The following is a 19,739-nucleotide window of genomic DNA, read 5'->3' on the forward strand; positions in this document are numbered from 1 at the left end:
AATTACATATACCACCAGTTGAGAGCCTCAAAATTGGAATTCTAACAGCCCAACTGAAGAGATTTTTATCCCCCTGTTGTTTATGCTTCTCTTGAAGTGTCATGGAAACATTTGATAATGAGTGAACCATTTTGAACTCCTCACTTCATTTGCAGTGTTAGGCTTTTGTGCAGATGGGTCTTGATCATATGCTGTTTTTGGATCCACTCCTATTTTTCAGAATCAGAAATTAGTGAAAGATTGTTTTTCATTATTTAATCATCTATTTAGTCCTGGTATATTGGACAATTGTTTTAAAACATGAATTCTTTGTTCTTTTTATGATTTAATATAACGTGTTTCCAAAGTTGGTATTTTAAGAAAATTTGAGTAATTTATAAAACATTTCTTATATACCTTTGCTTCTGACATATTTTCCCCACTTACAGTGACTTGTCAACTTCCGTTGTTCCATAATCTGGTACCATAATTCTTGCTATTATCTTTTTTGTTGCTACTATGTTTATATCTGCTGTCCACTGTGAGTCTGAGACTTCAGAAAGAGATCTGATGCGGTTGGTTAGTCAGTAGAGGGAAGTATTTTCACACTGAAATCTTACTCTATCCAAGTTACCTCATTGACTGTTGGCCCCTCATGTCTCTCTAATAGAAAGCTGGAGTGTTGATTTCTGGTCCAATTAGATGTTTCCAGGAAGGTCTTTTGAAACATAATGACCTCTAATTTAGAATCTAATCTTATGGACAATTCACCAGTCCAACACCCCAACAGAGGATATTTTAAATTCTGTTAAATTTACTCCCAGCCCTTCTCAAAAAATAAAACAAAACCCCCAAAGAATCAGCCTGGGGGAAAGTTTAGATTTGCACTAAATCCCCATAGGTTCTAGGCCCAACTCATAAGTAGTGTAGGAGAAATGACACAGGCCTTGCATTTACATATTCACAAAAAGTTTGCTTGGCAACTTCCCACGTGGGCAAGCTTGGCTCTTGGAGATTGTGACCTCCTATGTAGAAGAGAGACAGCAATCTTTCTTTATAGGATTGATGTAAGGATTTAAGGCGATTGTGTATGTAAATCGAATAGAACGGTAATTAACACATAGTAATTTTTTGTTTTTTTTAGAGGGCCAGAGAGAGAGTGCACAAGAGAGTGCATGAGTGAGTGTGTGAGCTGGTTGGGGAGGCGAGGAGGGGAAGGGCAGAGGGAGAGGGAGAATCTTACGCAGGCTCCACCTCAGCACAGAGCCCAAGGAGGGGGGAAGGGGGCGGGGGGAGGGTCTCAATCTCACGACCTTGAGATCATGGCCTGAGCCCCTGAGCTGAAATCAAGAGTAGGATGCTTAACTCACGGAGCCACCCAGGTGCCCTATACATAGTGAAATAGTAGCCAACATTTATTGAGTGCTTACTAAGTGCCAAGCATTATTCTAAGCTCTTTATGCATTTTACCTCTTTTAATCGTCTGAATAACCTTGTGAAGTTGTTACTTCCATTTGACAGATGACACAGGCAGGTTCTGTAACTTGCTTCAGATTGCACAGCAAGTAAAGGAAGGAGCTGATAGCTCATGCTTTTAACACCTTCACCAAACCAGCCCCACCCAGAAAGTCAGTGCCTGGCTTTATTTCTGTGCTGAAGTCTGTGGTTTACTGGGTTACACCCCGTCAGGCTTACAGGTGGAGTACCACCCTGTTCTTTCTTACCCTCCATCACATCCACCTGCAGTCCTCAGTTCATGATGCTCAAGTGACTCCCTTGGGGATTTGGAGGTGTCACAGGATCAGAGCCCTTTTCACTGTTCTCTGCCACCTCCTCAGAACTGGGGTCCGCCCGATCCTGTAGGTTTATCTCATGAGAAACAGTAGTCACAGACCAGGCTGCTTTCTTGGAATTCCAGTGAAAAAACCGTCTTCAGCCTTGTTACATCCTGTTTGCTCCTGTTCTCTCCGCTCTTGTCAAGCACTGAATATTTGGGGTAGGATTAATCCGTAAGGCAGACTGGAAAATTGGCCGCGTTTGCCCCTTTAAACCACCCATTCTATTATTCCTTCCTATTTCACTCTTTCCTATCTCAGTGTCAGTTGAATTACCAGCTTTTAGCTTCTGAAGAAATAGGAGATCAGTGGGGGGAATGGAAAAGGCCATTTAGAACAATGCCTCTCAAACTTTAATGTGCATATGAATCACCAGGGACCTTGTTAAGATGCCGATTATGGTAAGTGGATAGGTGGGGCCTGCATTTCTGACCAGCTCCTGAGTCTCAGTATCCGCTGGTTTCTAGACCACACTCTGAGTGGCAGGTGTTTAAAGACTGAGGCACCACCCTGAGATGGCAGAGGATTTACCCTATTACCTCTTACAAGAACATTTAATTCAAAGAAATGAGTCTCATGGGAATTAATGTAACCAGCTGCCAGAAGAAACTTTGGAATTTCAAGCCCCACCTGGACTGCTTACTGGTAAAACCGTTCATGGTTGGAGAACAGAATAGTATAACCTTGTCAAGTTTTGATATAAATACTATAAAAATAAGCATTTTCCTCCCTCAGTTTAATTTAGTGACTCTCAAATGATTTATATACATTTTTACTTAGCTCATATGAAAGAGCATCATCTTGGTGCTGCCCAAGGTTGAGTTTCTCAGGATGCGGGGTGGGGGTGGGGTGGAATAGAGGATTCAGTTGATCGTCATGCAGGGGCCACATGGGTTTTTCAGTATCTGTTTCTTTGTTCTTTCTCTCGTCACCTACATAAAAGCCAAGTTTAGTCAACTTTTATTTCCCCGGCTTTTGATTTGGAGTTGGCTCACCAGGAGTGTTTATGAATAATTCTGTTAGAACAGGTTTGATAACACTAATCTGAATAAGGAAATATTCTGCAGAGCTTTATACGTAGAGTCGTGGTATGGGCAGGAACGTGTGAAATGACGCTGGGATTCTCCTGGTGATGTCTGAGGCTCATGCTCTCTGTTTCTGTTTCCAGGGAGGAGAACACTGCTACTACCAGGGCCACATCCGAGGAAGTCCTGCTTCATTTGTTGCATTGTCCACATGCCACGGACTCCAGTAAGTGTCCCCAGTTTTTTGTACCATCCCATTCTTTCAATCCCTTATTTCCGTTAGTTTTAATGCACTGTAATCAAAATCTTTATGTCAAGAAATAATTTTTTTTAGAAGATTTTATTTATTTATTTTTTTGACACAGAGAGACAGCAAGAGAGGGAACACAAGCAGGGGGAGTGGGAGAGAGGGAGAAGCAGGCTTCCCGCCGAGCAGGGAGCCCGATGTGGGGCTCGATCCCAGGACCCTGGGACCATGACCTGAGCCGAAGGCAGACGCTTAATGACTGAGCCACCTGGGCGCTCCAAGAAATAATTTTAAATCAGTGATGGGTCTGATCTTTCTCTCTTTTGAGGTTTATAAGCTGAGCAGATTTTGAAATTAGAGTCACAGAAACAGACCAGGGTCTTTGGAATTATGATATGATACCCTACAGTGGTGTCTGAAGCTTTTTTGTAGTTTCATCCAAGTTGTGACAAGAGTGGTTTGGGTAGTGTTGGTTCTCCTCTACGGCCGTACCACCCTGAACACGCCCGATCTCGTCTGATCTTGGAAGCTAAGCAGGGTCGGGCCTGGTTAGTACTTGGATGGGTAATGTGGGTTCTCTGGATGCTTAGCCCCTTGGTACCAGCTCTGCTCCTACTCCTTCCTGATGTTAGTTTTTATGTTTTTATGGAATAACAGAAATTTCAGTAGGTGGAAACTCTTGACTCCTTGCACAAAGACAACAGACTGTAAGTCACCTCAAGAGCTCATGTGTTCTAGCCGAATCCCACCTAAAACCCACGGCAAGCTTGTGGGAGGGTCCGTCTGTTCTCAGAAATCTCCAAGGAGCGGAGTTCATCCTTTCTCGGGGCCTTGCTTCCTTTCTCATAACTTTCATTATCAAAGAATGTTTGCTGATGTTTAACTTGGGAATACACCTACTTCTTCCATTCTGTCGCTAATGGTGATACACAGGTGGCTGTCTCTTATTTATTTTGTGAACACCTTATAAAGCTGCCATGTCATTCCTCTGCATTCTACTTAGGTGAAATCATCTCAGTTGTTTCTTGTTTGTTTTACTTTTTGGGGCACAGAACAAGTCAACATTTTAGTTTTGTTAAATTTTTGTTTGGAAACTTGGAAATGCATCCTGTCAGCTCCTAAGTTCGAGATCTGGCTTTTCCATGGAGCTAGCCATTACTGAGTGTCTGCTGTGTGCCAGTCACTAGGAAAATCAAGGCCATGACACCTGAATCCTGTCCCTGGCAGAGTCCAGGGGGGCAGGTAAAGCTAGCTCAGCTTCCTACTAGGGAATGTGATAGGTGTATTTGTTTTCTTTGAGAGAGTAAGTAACAGGAAAATGCAGGAAGAGAGTGGGCACTGAGAAAGGAGGTAGTGCTTGAGGTCTCCAGAGAAATGTCACCTGAAGAAGCTAGAGTGGGCCCTAGAACAGGCTTTGATAAGAGTCTTCCGAGAGAGGGCTAGGCAGAGAGGTCTTCAAGAAAGCTAGGAAACAGAAATAATGGAACAGCCTGGAAAATCAAGCTAGTCTGCCTAAGTGGTGCTTCCAGTCAAGCTCGGGCAGTAAGTATGTCAGAGGCAGAAGGGAAAAAGTGTGGGAACTCTGAAACTTACATAGCCAGAGGAAGGAGGCCAGGTGCCGGAGAGCGTGAAAGGCCTCCATCCGCTTATTGTTGGTTCTAAAAGACTTTTACTTATTTTAAATAAATTCTTTGACTAAGGAGACATTTTTACAAACAGGAATCCATGCCTCATATCTGAGGGCCTTGGTTTTCTTATCTGGAGAAGGAAACATTGACGTGCCCTTCAGTAATAAAACTGTTCTATCTGATCTCAAGATGATTGCAGCTTTCAGCTAAGAAGAGTACCCTGGGCCCATCGACATTTGTGACAGCAAATGTGTGATAGTGACAGAAAAAAGAAGAGACGTTTTTCCCTCTCTCTTCCTCTTAAAATCTCAACCCAAAGTTACCATGTAAGCATCTTGCCCAGGACGTAGTCCATTTTGCTTTCCAGTTTTCCAAACGGACACCATATTTGTGAGAAGGCATCCCTGCCCTCCAAGGGCTCTGGCAGACCTGAGAACCTGAGACCAAGAGCTTGCTACTCATCCTGCATAGGCATTTGAAGGAGGATGGAAAAGTAACTATAAGGAAACTTTAGTGACTAGATCAGGAGTAGAACCCAGAGCCAGCTTCAGTTGTTTTAACAAAGTAAAATTTACCTCTGCCTTGAGACACCTTTTCATTTAAAACTAAACAAAAGGAAACAAATAGAAAAATGCGCCGTGTGTCTAGGAATACTGTCAGGATTGTATATAAGCATATTTGGGTGTTCTTAGACTTTAATGAGTATGTTGGATAAATTTACTCTTGTTCTTCTTGTTATTTATTAAATTATTACTTATGTTGATTTTACCTTCTGAACAAAAATTGTTGACAGAAATATTTTAGAGGATATTACTAAATATTAATTTATGTTGTCTCAATTACAGTGATTTGGATATGAAATAGATTATTTCATGACTCATCTTTTATAAATTACCAAGTACATATGGAGATTTTTCATTTTTCTTGATTTACTGAATTCAGTTAAAGAACATAAAGGGAAAAAATCAGATTTCTATGTCTTTTCCATAAAGAACCTGCAAATGCACATTTTGTTTTTCAAATTCAAAGGACTAACATGCAATATTTTGGTCCTGGTACCTTTGATGTTATGACAAAAATCCTGTAACTATGGAAACCTAAAAGAATGGAATCAAATGTAAGATTATTGCCCTCTTGTGGCAATTTGTAAGAATGGCTATTTCTTTTCAAAATCTTGTTTTGATCCATCCTTTTAAAATTTCAGCTCAGTTGGCCTATAATAAGTAGGTCCTAGCTACAGGTTTTTATCAAATATATGCCCTGTGTGGACTCACTGCACTTACTGGAATTTATATAAATATAACAGAAAGGTGTCAATCCTCAAAGTAAATAAAACATATACTTTTTAATAGTTAAAGAATTACTAATGGCACATTGTCATATAGGCAGCCAGAATCTTCTAGATACATATGGTGTCAGATTTTGCTTTCTTTACACTGTGTAATCATGATGTTTAAACCCAATAAAAGTGGGCGCCTGGGTGGCTCAGTTGGTTGAGCGACTGGCTTCGAACCAGGTCATGATCCTGGAGTCCTAGGATCGAGTCCTGCATCGGGCTCCCTGCTCAGCAGGGAGTCTGCTTCTCCCTCTGACCCTCCCCCCTCTCATGTGCTCGCTCTCTCTCTCAAATAAATAAATAAAATCTTTAAAAAAAAACCAATAAAAGTCACTGATTTTCACATTCGACACTGACCTAATGCAAGAGGAAATAATACCCTGTATTATTTAAACAAAATAATCTGCTTGCCGCTTAATCAGCATAGCCATGTGAACTTTGGCAAAAGGTGATGGTTCTGTACAATTTTCTAGATGAGTCTGGCCAGTTCTTAGCAGGGCAGAGAGAACGTCTACTGTTGTATTTGGTCTACTGTTTTCAAAAGGCTCCCCCCAACTCTGATTCCTTAGGCATGTGTTGTCAGTAATATCTTACAGAGTGCATCTGTTTATCTTTAAATTCCGAATGCAGTGTTGTCCAAATTCAAAAAGTGTACTTTGGTTGAAAATCTTACAGATGTGAGAGTAGCCGTTCTAAGGGTATATGAAAGTTGAGGACATGTGGAAGATGTTACAGCAGGAATGAAAGAATTTGGAGAGAGGCAGAGCTGGAGGCCATTATAATTATAGCTCAGGGAAACCAACTGATTTCACTAAGCCGTCAGTGAAAGATAAATACTATTTTATGCCTAACAGTTTGGGTCTCAGGCAGTCATTTCCATAGAACACTGAAAAATGACTCCCGAAGATCCCACCTTGTGCCCGCTCAAATGCCTGAATGATAAGACACGTTTCTTTTGCATTACAAGGGGTTTTGATCTCAGTAGAAGAATCGTGCTCTCAAAGGAGTGGCTTGGGGCGCCTGGGTGCCTCAGTCATTAAGCGTCTGCCTTTGGCTCAGGTCATGATCCCAGGGTCCTGGGATCGAGCCCCACATCGGGCTCCCTGCTCGGAAGCCTGCTTCTCCCTCTGCCACTCCCCCTGCTTGTGTTCCCTCTCTCGCTGTATCTCTCTCTGTCAAATAAATAAATAAAACCTTAAAAAAATAAAAAAAAAATAAAAGGAGTGGCTCATTGGGATCTCTCTGGGTGGAGCTGAAGCCATATGTAGATTAAAATGCCCTCCAGAGGATTCCTCAATTGGCTGATAGTCATCTCCAGCCTAAGAGATCAAAACCCAACTCCAGATTGATGCCCCCTCCCTGCATCCTGCTTGCATGTGCCTAGCCCGTTCTGTCCTTCCTGTGGCTTTTCCCATTTTATTAACTGGGAATTCTCTCTCACCAGTTGCTCAGGTCAAAACCTTGGAGTCTTCACTGACATGACTCTTGCATACTCCATTTCAAATCTGCCAATAATTCCTCTTGGTTAGTTCTACTCCTGAAAAGTATCCAGAATTCAACCAGTTCTCATCATCTCCACCAATACCACGATGATCTAGGCGGCTACCCTCTTTTTTCACCTGGATTACCGAGATAACTTCTCCATTTCTATCCTTGCCATCCAAAAGACTATTGTAACATAGCAGTTGGAGCAATTATTTTAAAATTTAAGAGTGATTGTGTTTTCCTCTCCTTAAACCCCTGCAGTGGCTCCACATGTCTCTCAGAGTAAAAGCCGCCGCCCTTAGAAGGCCTGCCTCGTGTGGTCCCCACTCTTCCTCTGATCTCATTTTATGGCCCTCCCCTCATCCCTTTCCTCCAGCCACTCTGCATCCTTGATGTTCCTGGAGCACACTTAGGGCTCGAGTCTGACATGGTCTTTGCACAGATATCCTTATGGCTCATCCCTTCACTTCTTTCAGATCTTTTGTTCAAGTGCCATCTTCTTTAGAAAGCCTTTCTCTAAGACTATATAAATCAACAGTCTTCTTTCCTTGGTCTCTACACCTCTGGTACCATTTATTGCCCTTAACCCTTTATTTTCCTCCCTAGAATTTTTCACCACCTCATATATATTTAGTTGTTGATGATTTTTTTTTTTTTTGGTCCATCCACCCTAGAATGTACATCAGCACCATGAGGGCAGAGAATTGGTCTCTTTTGTCCACTGCTGTATCCCTAGCACCTAGAGCAGTGCATCGTAGGTGCTTAAATGTGTGCTGAATGAGTGAGTGGGTGAAGAGGTAGCCAATTGCAGGTGGACAATTCAGGAACCAATCTGCCTGGCCTCTCTCTCTCCCTGCCTCTGTTCCTCCTGGTTATGTAATTTGGGCAAGTTACTTCATCTCTTTGGGCTTTGGTTTCCTTCCCTGTAAAATGAGTATAGGCAAATGTATGAGTGTAACTCCTTCACACATTTGTGGAAAAGATGAAACGAGTGTAAAGTTTTCAGCTCCTGGTAAGCTGTTGAAATGTGTCACCTCTTGTTACGAGAGCATCTTCTAGGTGTGTGGTAGGAAGGCAATTCTCAATAGAGCCCTCACAATCTGCATCAGAAGCGCCTGGGATTTGTTCAAAATGCAGCTTCCTGGGCCCTCGCCAAGAAATCTGAGGAAGGCCCTGAAAGTTTTACGTTTTTGCAAGCTCTCCAGATGACTATTTGCATATTAAAGTTTTGGAATTATGTGTTGGAGGGAGGATAACAGACCACAATTATAGAATGATGATCCTGAACTTGGGGAAGGGTCAGAATTATGCGGAGTCAGAGGGAGGGGCCTTTCCCTCTTAGTGGTGTGTGTGTGTATGCACACGCATGTGTGGTATGGTACAGTGTGTATGCATATGTGCGGTATAGTTTTGGGGATGTGTGTGGTATGTAATCTGTATGCAGTGTGTGTGTGTGTGTGTGTGTGGTATGTGGTGTGTATCTGGTGGTGATGGGTAGGACTGGGAGGTAAGTGTTGAGAAGTAAATTAGTTCTCTGGCAGCTGCTGATTTTAAAATGATCCTGTTCTGAGGCAAGAGTCAATAGCCATGCATAATTATTTTCTTGTCCTTGGCAGTGGGATGTTCTACGATGGGAACCACACCTATCTCATTGAACCAGAAGAAAATGACACCTCCCAAGTAAGTGCTCCTTCTGTTTTCTGTGGCAAATGTAAAAATTGAGATTGGGAGCTTTTCCCCTTCTTTTTTCCTCCTCTTTTTGTCTCTATTTTATTTTCTTATTTTTAGAGTCAGGATAATAAATATAAATATATCCATATATATAAAATTAAATACTAAGTCAAAATCACAAGTGGGTTTTTTTAAGTCTGTGTTTTACTCTGTATATTGGAAATACTTTCTGAGGTGTTCTGAAGCCTCCATTTTTGTTCTTTCTCCACCATAATGTGCTATGATTTGTCTTAGTTTGCTCAGGCAGTCATAACAACATAGTGGGGGGCTTAAACAACAGAAATTTATTTTCGCACATATTTCGCACACTGGTGACTGGAAGTCCAAGATCCAGGTGCTGGCAGGGTCTGTGTCTGTTGAAGGCTCTGTCCTTGGCTTGTGATGGCCTCCTCCGTGCTGTGTGTCCACATAGCAGAGAGACAGAGCTGTGGTGTCTCTTCTTATAAGGGCACCTGCCCCACCCCACCCTGAAGACCTATTTTAACCTTTATTGCTTTTTCATAGGTCCTGTCCAAATACAGTCACATTGGGAATGAGGGCCTAAACATATGAGTTTTGTGGGGGGACACAAACATTCAGTCTCTAACAGACCAACTCAATAGAAATGTTATTTTCCACCTCTCTTTTCTAGATTTCAGATTTTTCTCTGTTGCCTGTTGTCTGTAGGGCCTTGTGCTGATGAAATGTAGGGAAATCTAAGTTTTCTTAATTCTCTCCTTCCTTTTAGTTGCAACATGCATTTTCCACAAATTAGAAAAGCATTGAGTTTATATTGTAGACTGCAGAGAGAAACATAATACACTTCCATTCTTGCTCTGTGCACACAGATATTCTTCCTTGTATTCAACATTGTTCACTTAGGCAAGTAATTTCTAAAAATATACACTGTTTTGCCTCCCATAAAGGGAAGTGAATTATTTTTAACTTTTTTGTTGTTGTTGTTTTTATTTTTTTTTTAAAGATTTTATTTATTTGACAGAGAGAGACTAGCAAGAGAGGGAACACAAACAGAGGGAGTGGGAGAGGGAGAAGCAGGCTTCCCGCTGGGAAGGAGCCTGATGAGGGGCTCAATCCCAGGACCCCAGGATCATGACCTGAGCCAAAGGCAGACGCTTAACTGACTGAGCCACCCACGTGCCCAGGGGAAGCTATTTGTATTGTATTGTATTTTCTAGATGCCTGTTGTTGACTTTTATATCACTTTGCCTGGACAGGTGAAATTTTTTACAACAATATCATGAAACTTGACTGTTTATGACATTCTATTTTTTTTAATTGAAAGGAGCCAGAAATAATTATTTGAATGTTCATTAATTTTTCTTAGATGAAACATGGCTTTTTGTCTATTGGTTTGTCACAGAACTTGTATGACATTTGAATTTTGGAGCAAGGTCCATTTGGCCATCTACTTACGCCAGTCATCTTAACTCCCTGATATGAGACGAGTGTGAGCTCTGCAGTCTTTGCCTGGCAAAACTGTCTGGCTCTAAAAGTGGGTCAGGGATCCATGGAAAGGGACCAGTTATAAAAAGTATTAGCCCATTTTCCCAGATGTCTTACTTCTCCTTGGGGAAATAGGTTCATTCATTTATTTTCCATTACCACAGGCTTTGGCTTCTCTGTCTGCAGAGGCATTTTGTTTCTAATACGTGCTGGGGGAATCTGGGAGCAGGAGAGGGTTGTGAGGTGGCCCATTGCCTTTTCAAATCCAGGAGAGTGCGTAGTCAGGCTGTGGTTATTTTAGGAGTCTCAGCTTCTTCAGCTCTCATTGCCTGAGACTGGAGATAACTGGTTGCCTGTGCTTAATCTTGGTTATTTGTGTTCTTTCAGGAGGATTTCCATTTTCATTCAGTTTACAAGTCCAGACTGTTTGAATTTCCTTTGGATGATCTTCCATCTGGTATGATATTCATATTATGACTTTGAAAAAAAAGTCAACTTTAATAATTCATTTGAGTGCTTTAGAGCTAATCTATATGTGGAATACCCTTAGCTCATGACTGCTCATAACAATTTTAGAGAGAAAGGGACGTCAAGTCAAGGACATCAAGAGGGAGAATAAAATGCAAACTGACTTCATGTTTGTAGTGGATGAGTTTGGAAAGATACAGTTTGAGCACATTGAAGAAGACTTTTTAAAATTAGAAAAAGAGCAAGGTATTTCTGAGTGGAGAAATAATGTTAGGGCAAAAATTGGTCTGCATAGACAAAATATAGAAAACTTCACTTTCAATGAGATACTGATTCTGTTAACACAGGGATGAACTTGTAATCATTTTCCTATTTGTTTTCCTCATCTCTTTTTGCCTCACCATTTTAAGAAAGAACGATTATAGATTAACACTTTTTATTATTTTTTAAAAAAGATCTATTTATTTATTTTAGAGAGGGGGGAGGGGCAGAAGGGGAGGGAGAGACAGAATCTCAAGCGGACTCCCCAATTAACACGGAGCCTGACACAGGGCTCGATCTCACAACCCTGAGATTTTGACCTGAGCTGACGCCAAGAGTCAAACCGTTAACCGGCTGCACCACCCAGGTGCCCCTAATGCTTTTTATTTTTATGTGCTTTTTTTTGTGAAATTAGTCTTTGCTTCTCATGTGTGTTTGTTTACATTTATTTATAGATCTTAGTTTGAGTTGCTTCCAAATCTTCACATCACAAGTAGGGCAGAGTACTTATACTTTGCTCGTTAGTGGAGCAGTGATTGTATGGAGTGCATTTGTCTTTGGCTCTACAGGACTTAACCGGTTTTCTCCTACTGAAGGTAGAACACACTCAGAATGTCTAATGTGGAGAAGCTTCCTTTCCTCCTTAGTGAGCCCTGACCACGGCTATAGTACATTCTAATTTTTAATCTCATTTTTATCTTCGCTATAGCTCTGTGAGATTGATAGAATTATTCACATTTTGTAGATGAAGAAACAGGCTCAGCCAGCCTGTCTTTTCCAGGGTCCGACAGCTAGTCTGGGACTGAGCAGGGTGTGGATCGTGCCAGTGTGAGAATGTGTGCTTGGAGAGAGGCGCAGGGGAAGTGGTAGAATCATCCGACTAAGAGCACATCCTTATAAACTACTGCTTAGGAAAACCACTCAAACGTTTACATTGTTGGGGTGCCTGGCTGGCTCAGTTGGAAGAGCATGTGACTCTTAATCTCGGGGTCATGAGTTCAAGCCCCACATTGGGTGTAGAGATTACCTAAGTAAAAACTTAAAAAAGAAAAATTTACATTGTTTCCTCATTGGAAAATGAAATGAGTGTTTGCTAAGGTCCCTTCTCTAAAGTAGCTTTCTAACTCCTTGATCTTCTGCCCAGTTCTTCTCTCCAGCTGCAGAAGGGATAGAGGATCCTGTTTTACGGAACTCACTATTTTGAAAAATCTGCAAATAAGCATATAGATGCTCTTACTTTACACAGACACTTTAGGCTGTTCCTTCAGACAGTATGAAACTTTTTACAGTCCCTATTGTGGGAGGAAAGTAAATCATGACTAGGTTCCTGAGAATAAAGCTACAATCTAATAGGTCTTATTGGAAGCAATGAACATTAATTAATATTTAAAGTAATAAATAAGGATCCCCATAAGGACTTTAATGTAATCCAATTGTGCAATTTGTTTTTTAGAATGAAATGTTTTCCATCATAGTGGATTCTTTTTTTTTTTTTTAAGATTTTATTTTAAAGTAATCTCTATACTCAACGTGGGGCTTGAACCTACAGCACTGAGATCAAGAGTTGCACGCTCTACCGACTGAGCCAGCCAGGCGCCCCTAATCATACAATTTTTAAAAAAACTTTGTTCAGGGTTACTTTCCCACAGAAACTTTAAAGATGACTTGGCAGTTTTGCTGTAATTAAAATTAACTTTCAACGTCTTCTTCCAAAACTCAGGTCTGTCTCAATTAGTTTCTGGTTTTCTTTTCTTGTCAGAAGTTGGCACTGTCAATTTTAAGAGTGTTATTTGTCTTTCTAGATGCTTGGATTTATGATAAATTAGAAAAAAATTCTAGTGAAATAAGCTCAAGAGTAAGCTTTTTTTATTTTAGATTTAATAAAGTTTTCCTGGGTCCTGGATTATCAATACCTTTGTCTTGCTATGCATTTTGTATTTCCTAGAGATAGAATATGATCAGATGTTCCCCAAACTTGTTTAACTTGTGGAACGTTTTGTTTTATATGACATATCTCTTAGGATTACTGTCCCTAAGAAAACATTTGAGAAAAGTTTATTTATTTCCTACAGACCCCTTAGCACAGTCTGTTTTTAAAATTCCTACCAGGAAATATATAAATCTTGTATAGCATTAGATGATTTGGCACACGTGCACTCACTTGGTGAGATTTGGCACATTCCCATCATCCTGGTACCTTCCTTTGTGCCTCTTCCCAGTCAGCACCACACACTTCTGCAATCCCTTTTCTGACTTTTAGGTTAGCCTGTTTTAGGTCTTCATGCAAATGGAATCACACACTGTGTTCAGCTTCTTTTGCTTAGCATGTGCCCAGGAGATTAATGTTGTGAGAGGTGAGCAACAGTTCATTCTTTGTAATTACTGAGTATGTTCTGCTGTTTATTTATTTATTTATTTTTAAGATTTTATTTATTTGACAGAGAGAGACACAGCGAGAGAGGGAACACAAGCAGGGGGAGTGGGAGAGGGAGAAGCAGGCTTCCCGCCGAGCAGGGAGCCCGATGCGGGGCTCGATCCCAGGACCCTGGGATCATGACCTGAGCCGAAGGCAGACGCTTAACGACTGAGCCACCCAGGCGCCCCTGTTCTGCTGTTTAAAGTTACCACAGTCTTTTATCCATTCTGTTGATGGACATTTGGGTTGTTTCCAGTTTTTGGCTATTACGAATAAAAGGACTCTAAACCTTCTAATAAAAATCTGTTTTGTGGACACGTGTTTATATTTCTTCTGTCAAATACCTGGCAGTGGAAATACCGGGTCTTAAGGTAGGTGTGTATTTGACTGTATAATAGTGTTTCTCAAACTGCAGAATGTATCAGAGAATCACAGGCTGCTGGCTCCATGTCTAGAGGGCTTTTTCAAGCCCCTTAATTGAGATACGGTTGACATTAGAGAAAAGCTGTACGTAATTAATGCATACAACTTGACGAGTTTGGATATAAATGTACATCCATGAAGTCATCACCATAATCTATGCCATAAGCGTACCCATAACTCCAAAAGTTTCTTCCCACTGTCTTTGTTATTGTTATTGTAGTATTAGTAGCAGTAGTGAAAAGAATACAATGTAACATCTACACTGTTAACAAAATTTATATATGCAATATAGTATTATTAATTCTGGCCACTCTGCTGTACAGGAGATCTTTAGGACTTATTCATCTTGTACAACTGAAACTTTGTGCCCTTCAACTAATACCTCCCTGCTTCCCACTTTTCTCAGCTCCTGGCAACTATCATTCCACTTTCTGCTCCTAGGAGTTTGACTATTTCAGATTCCTCATATAAGTGGTATCATGTAGTATTTGTCCTTTTGTGTCTGGCTAGTTTCACTTAGTGTAATGTCCTCCAGGTTCATCCGTGTTGTCACAAATGGAAAGATTTCTTTTTTTTTTTTTTAAGGCCAAATGATACTTTGTTGCATATTCATACCATATTTTCTTTATCCATTCATCCACTGATGAATTTTGAGGTTGTTTCTATATCTTGGCTATTGTGAATCATGCTACAATGAACATGGGAGGACAGGTATGTCTTTGAGATCCTGATTTCAATTCCTTTGACTATATACCCAGAAGTGGGATTGCAGGATCAAATGGTATTTCTATTTTAATTTTTTGAGAGGAACTTCCTCTCAAACTGGCTGTACCAGTTTCTAGAGTTTTTGATTCAGTACATCATGGATGGGTTATGAGAGTTTGCATTTCCCACAAGTCCCCAGGTAACGTTGATGTCTTTAGTTTTTGAACTGCACTCTGAGAACTCCGGTTGTATGAGAATTGCTGAACCTTTTTCTTAAAGTGGTTATACCATTTGACACTCTCATCAGCACTATCTGAGAGATCTAGTTGTTTCACATCTTCACCAGCACTTGGTGTGTCATTCTTTAATGAAGGGTCAGTCTTGGAAGGCTAGGCTGGCTATTCAGAAGATTCTTGAGAAAGAATGTGGTAGTATTTATAGGAAAAATATGAGAAAAATTTGGAGATAAATTTTTTAAATTGTATTCATTCATGATATATTTTATTTAGTATTCATATGAACACAATTTTTTTGATTAATGTTCTATATTATCTTTAAGTGTAACATACATTATAAAATTTATAACCATATAGTTATAATTGTATAATTTGTAAGTTATGATTTATATTAATTATTATTTACTATAACAATTGCTAATAGTTAATAACTAAATTGAATATAATTATATAATTTATATGACGAAGGGATAGTAAAACTTTGCCCTGTCTGAAAGAAACCTGGCAAATGCACTAAATTCATTTATTTTTATTTCCTTTTAGAATTTCAGCAAGTACACATCACTCCACCAAAATTTATTTTGAAGGCAAGACCAAAAAGAAGTAAACGGCAGGTATGTATTCACAGGTATATTCCATGACGTTTTAAAAACACTTGGCAACTGCCAGTTGTTTAACTCTACATTAAGTCTCCATAAGAGGTTAAGTCTTAGTTCAGGCATTTGTCAGGGTGTGGTAAACAGTAAGATGACAGATCTGTAGGAGCTGTGGAGGGAGGTCATGTTGTTTTATAGACTCAAAAAGGACTCATGATAGTGTTGATAATATGGTTATTCATCATAAAGGCAGATTATGGCCCTACCTATGGCATCTCTGGTTCTTTCTATCATAGGCCTCTTTTCTTGCCTGGGTTGTTTCACGTCATGGACTCTACTTATAAAGATACCCCCTTGAGAGGGAATCCATCAGGTTTTAAAGCCACAGAATGCTCTTGTCACCCTTGAGCTACGTTGGAGTCTGGGATATAAACTCAGGATGTCCACTTTATGAATGTTCAGTGGATCTTGGACTTAGCAAAAATAATAAGTCCTTGTATCCTGCTTTACACCACATGAAGTATAGGTACTGTTAATCCCCTTTCACAGGAAAAGAAAATGATGTCTTTGAAATGTGAAAATGACCAGAAACGTAGAGCTGGGAAATGGTTGAGATAGAATAAGAACTCTAGTCATCAAAATTCCATATGATTTCTCTCATTTGTGGAGTCTAAGATGTATAAAATGAATAAACAAACAAAAAGCAAAATCAGGTCTGTAAATATAGAGAACAAACTGGTGGTTGCCAGAGGGAAGTGAGTGGAGAGATGGGCAACATGGGTGAAGGGCAGTGGGAGACACAGGCTTCCAGGTAGGAAATGAGTAAGTCGTGGGGGTAAAGGGCACAGCACAGGGAATAGTCAGTGATATTTTAAGAGTGTTGTCTGGTGACAGATGGCAGCCACCCTTGCAGTGAGCACAGAATAACGTATGAAGTTGAATCACTAGGTTGTACACCTGAAACTAATGTAACATCGTGTGTCCAGTATACTCAAAAAAGAAAAGGAAACAACAGAACCCTGGTTATTAGAATTAAGATATCATGTATTATGTATGTGTGTTTGGCATAAAAAACACAGGGTGAGAGAAATGGATCTCTAGTAAGATTTCTAGTAAGAAACCAGTTATCTTCTGTTTAAAATATGTTCAATAAGTATGAAATAAAATAACTTTATAGGCACATTTCTAATGTGAATAATAATTGGTTTTTGTTTGTTTTATTGAGGCACAGGTATCTGTGCCTGGCTGTCTTCTAAAAATTTTAATTGTATTAACTCATTTAATCCTCATAACACTCTAATGAACAAGGTATTATTATTATTATCCCCATTTTACTGCTAAGGACATTGAAGCGTAAGAAGCTTAAGAACCTTGCCCAGGGTAATAATGAGTTACCCAGTGGTGGAGTTCAGATTCTGACTTAGAATAAGTCTAGTCTCAGAGAAATGCTTATAACCATATATGCTTTATACATGCCTCTCAGAAGGCTTTGGGTTCCATGAATTGCTACCAGGAGCTTTATGTATTTTGTGAATATATGTATGTATTGAGGCCCAGTTAAATAAATGAAGATTGCCAACAAGATTTAATTTGAAATAGTGTTTATTTTCATGAATTATGAGATCAGAGAATAGGATAATTTTATTTTTTCCTCAAATTTTTTATTTTTTTAATTAAGTTCAATTAATTAACATATAATGTATTATTGGTTTCAGAGGTAGAGGTCAGTGATTCATCAGTCTTATATAATACCCAGTGCTCATTACATCACATGCCCTCCCCAATGTCCATCACCCAGTCACCCCACCCTCCAACTCCCTCCCCTCCAGCAACCCTGTCTGTTACCTATGATAAGAGTCTCTTATGGTTTGTCTCGCTCTCTGATTTCCTCTTGTTTAATTTTTCCCTCCCTTCCCCTGTGATCCTCTGTTTTGTTTCTTAAATTCCACATACAAGTGAGATCATATGATAAGTGTGGCATAATGGAAAAAGTTAATTTTACAACTCTTGTTAAAGACTGTGTTATAGATGAACTGCAGGGAACCAAGGCATATGGCTGCCTTAGTTTCTCCTACCAGTAGCATCCACTAATCATGATTTTGAAGATGGAGAAAATTCGTTGTTGAACAGACAGATATAACATAGCTGTAATAGATAAAACAAAACTGCCTGGAAGCTCTCGAAACTATCTTAATAAAACTCTTATATCATTTGGGGGATCCCATGAACCATATCAGAGGAAGAAATGGCATTCTCAATCCCAAATTTGGAGATTAGAGAATAAAAGTGTCCACTAGACACCCCCTGTATTCTCTGAGATCCTCAGAAGCTTAAATTAAACCAGAAAGAATGCACTTCATGTGTTACAATCTCCAAGATAAACTGGTAAATGAAAATAACCTGATTTTGCCTGATGCAAAAGCTAGTAAAATAAATAGAAGTACTAAATAAAATATATGTTATGTTCGATTTTATATCCATAAATATTTCTGGAAGAAACCAGTAACTGTGCTATACCCGTTGTGGGGAGAAAGGTTAGCAACTAGGTAGATGAACAGAAGTGAGAGGAAGAATTTGATCTTGAACCTCTTTATAGTTCTTTATTTAATCTTTGAATCATATGAATTTATTACCTGTTCAAAAATTGAGTAAAATCGACAAAAATGAAAAAAATTCTGAAGGAGTAAAAGTGGAAATGTTTATTTCTCTCATGTTTTAGTTTTTTAAATTAAAAACACTTTTTTCAGCCTTATTGTAGTATAATTAATTGACAAAATTGTTAAGATACTTGAAGTATACAATGGGATGATTATATGTATATCATCTATCTGTCTATCTATCTATATAGAAAGGAAACCCCCCCATTGAGTTAATTAGTACATCCATCACCTCACATATTTACCTTTTTTTTTCCCCCTTGGTGAAAACATTTAAGTTATGTCAGCAAATTTCAGTTACATAATATAGTGTTAACAGTGTTGGTGTCCATCAACAAATGACTGGATCAAGAAAATGTGGTGTGTATATATATAGTGGAGTTTCATCCAGCCTTGGAAAAGAAGAAAATCCTATCATTTGTGACAACATGGATGAACCTGGAAGGCATTATGCTAAATGAAATAAACCAGACAGAAAAAGATAAATACTGCAGGGTATCACTTATATGTGGAACAAAAAAAAAAAAAAAAAAAAAAATCAAACTCACAAAACAGTAGAAAAGTGGCTGCCAGGGGCTGTGAGTGTTGGAAATCACAAGTGTTTGGAAAAAGGGTACAGTATAATATGTAACATAATATGTAACATATTTTTTAGTTTTCCGCAGCCAAGTTCAGGGGGCTTATGTAGGTGCTATTTCCTTTACCATATTGCAGCTTCGTCGACATCCTCGTAACATAGAGGAGGAGACCAAATATATTGAGCTGATGATTGTCAACGATCATCTAATGGTAGGATGTGCTAAATTTTTTGTCGTTTGAACCTGTGTGTGCCAAGGGGTAAAACTGGTGGATGCAGAAATATGTTTAGAAGAAACAAGAAACCCAGAAAATTGTAACTTGGAAAAGACATTTGTGTATGTAGCCAAATGTATTTTGTTAGGCAGTAACAACCTTTAAATTGGAAACATTGTTAGGTAGAAGTAACTAGCAGTATTTTGTGACATTCCAGAAATATTTCTTTGATTTAGAGTTAGTCAGCCCTTTGGATTTGCTTAATGAATATTTGTATTTTGATGAAATCAGTGAGGCACCAGTAATGGGACACTTTAGTTTGCAGCATACAACTTATGCTGATAAAAGAAAAGCAGTTTTTCAATTTCTGGCCTGCTATGCAACAAACCATATGGAAATGTTTACATATAGGCAAGCAGTGAAGATTTTAGGATAGGAATCTGGCAAAACTTCCTTCTTGCTGAGTCATTTATTTT

General features: G+C 39.4%; 1 protein-coding gene across 2 annotated transcripts in view; it reads left to right on the forward strand.

The window, feature by feature from the left end:
- Positions 1–19,739, forward strand: part of ADAM22 (ADAM metallopeptidase domain 22) — a 210,911-nt gene that overhangs the window by 130,793 nt on the left and 60,379 nt on the right. For both annotated transcript variants that reach the window (XM_088018611.1, XM_028119778.2), the window contains exons 5-9: positions 2,983–3,065; positions 9,152–9,215; positions 11,097–11,166; positions 15,762–15,832; positions 19,186–19,260. In XM_088018611.1, coding sequence (XP_087874737.1) covers positions 2,983–3,065; positions 9,152–9,215; positions 11,097–11,166; positions 15,762–15,832; positions 19,186–19,260 — 363 coding nt within the window. The remainder of the gene's footprint in view (positions 1–2,982; positions 3,066–9,151; positions 9,216–11,096; positions 11,167–15,761; positions 15,833–19,185; positions 19,261–19,739) is intronic.

This window comes from Eumetopias jubatus, unplaced genomic scaffold (genome assembly GCF_037043125.1).
Source record: "Eumetopias jubatus isolate StellerSeaLion01/CBP00866 unplaced genomic scaffold, mEumJub1_p1.0 scaffold_14, whole genome shotgun sequence".
In the NCBI taxonomy this organism is placed as follows: Eukaryota; Metazoa; Chordata; class Mammalia; order Carnivora; family Otariidae; genus Eumetopias; species Eumetopias jubatus.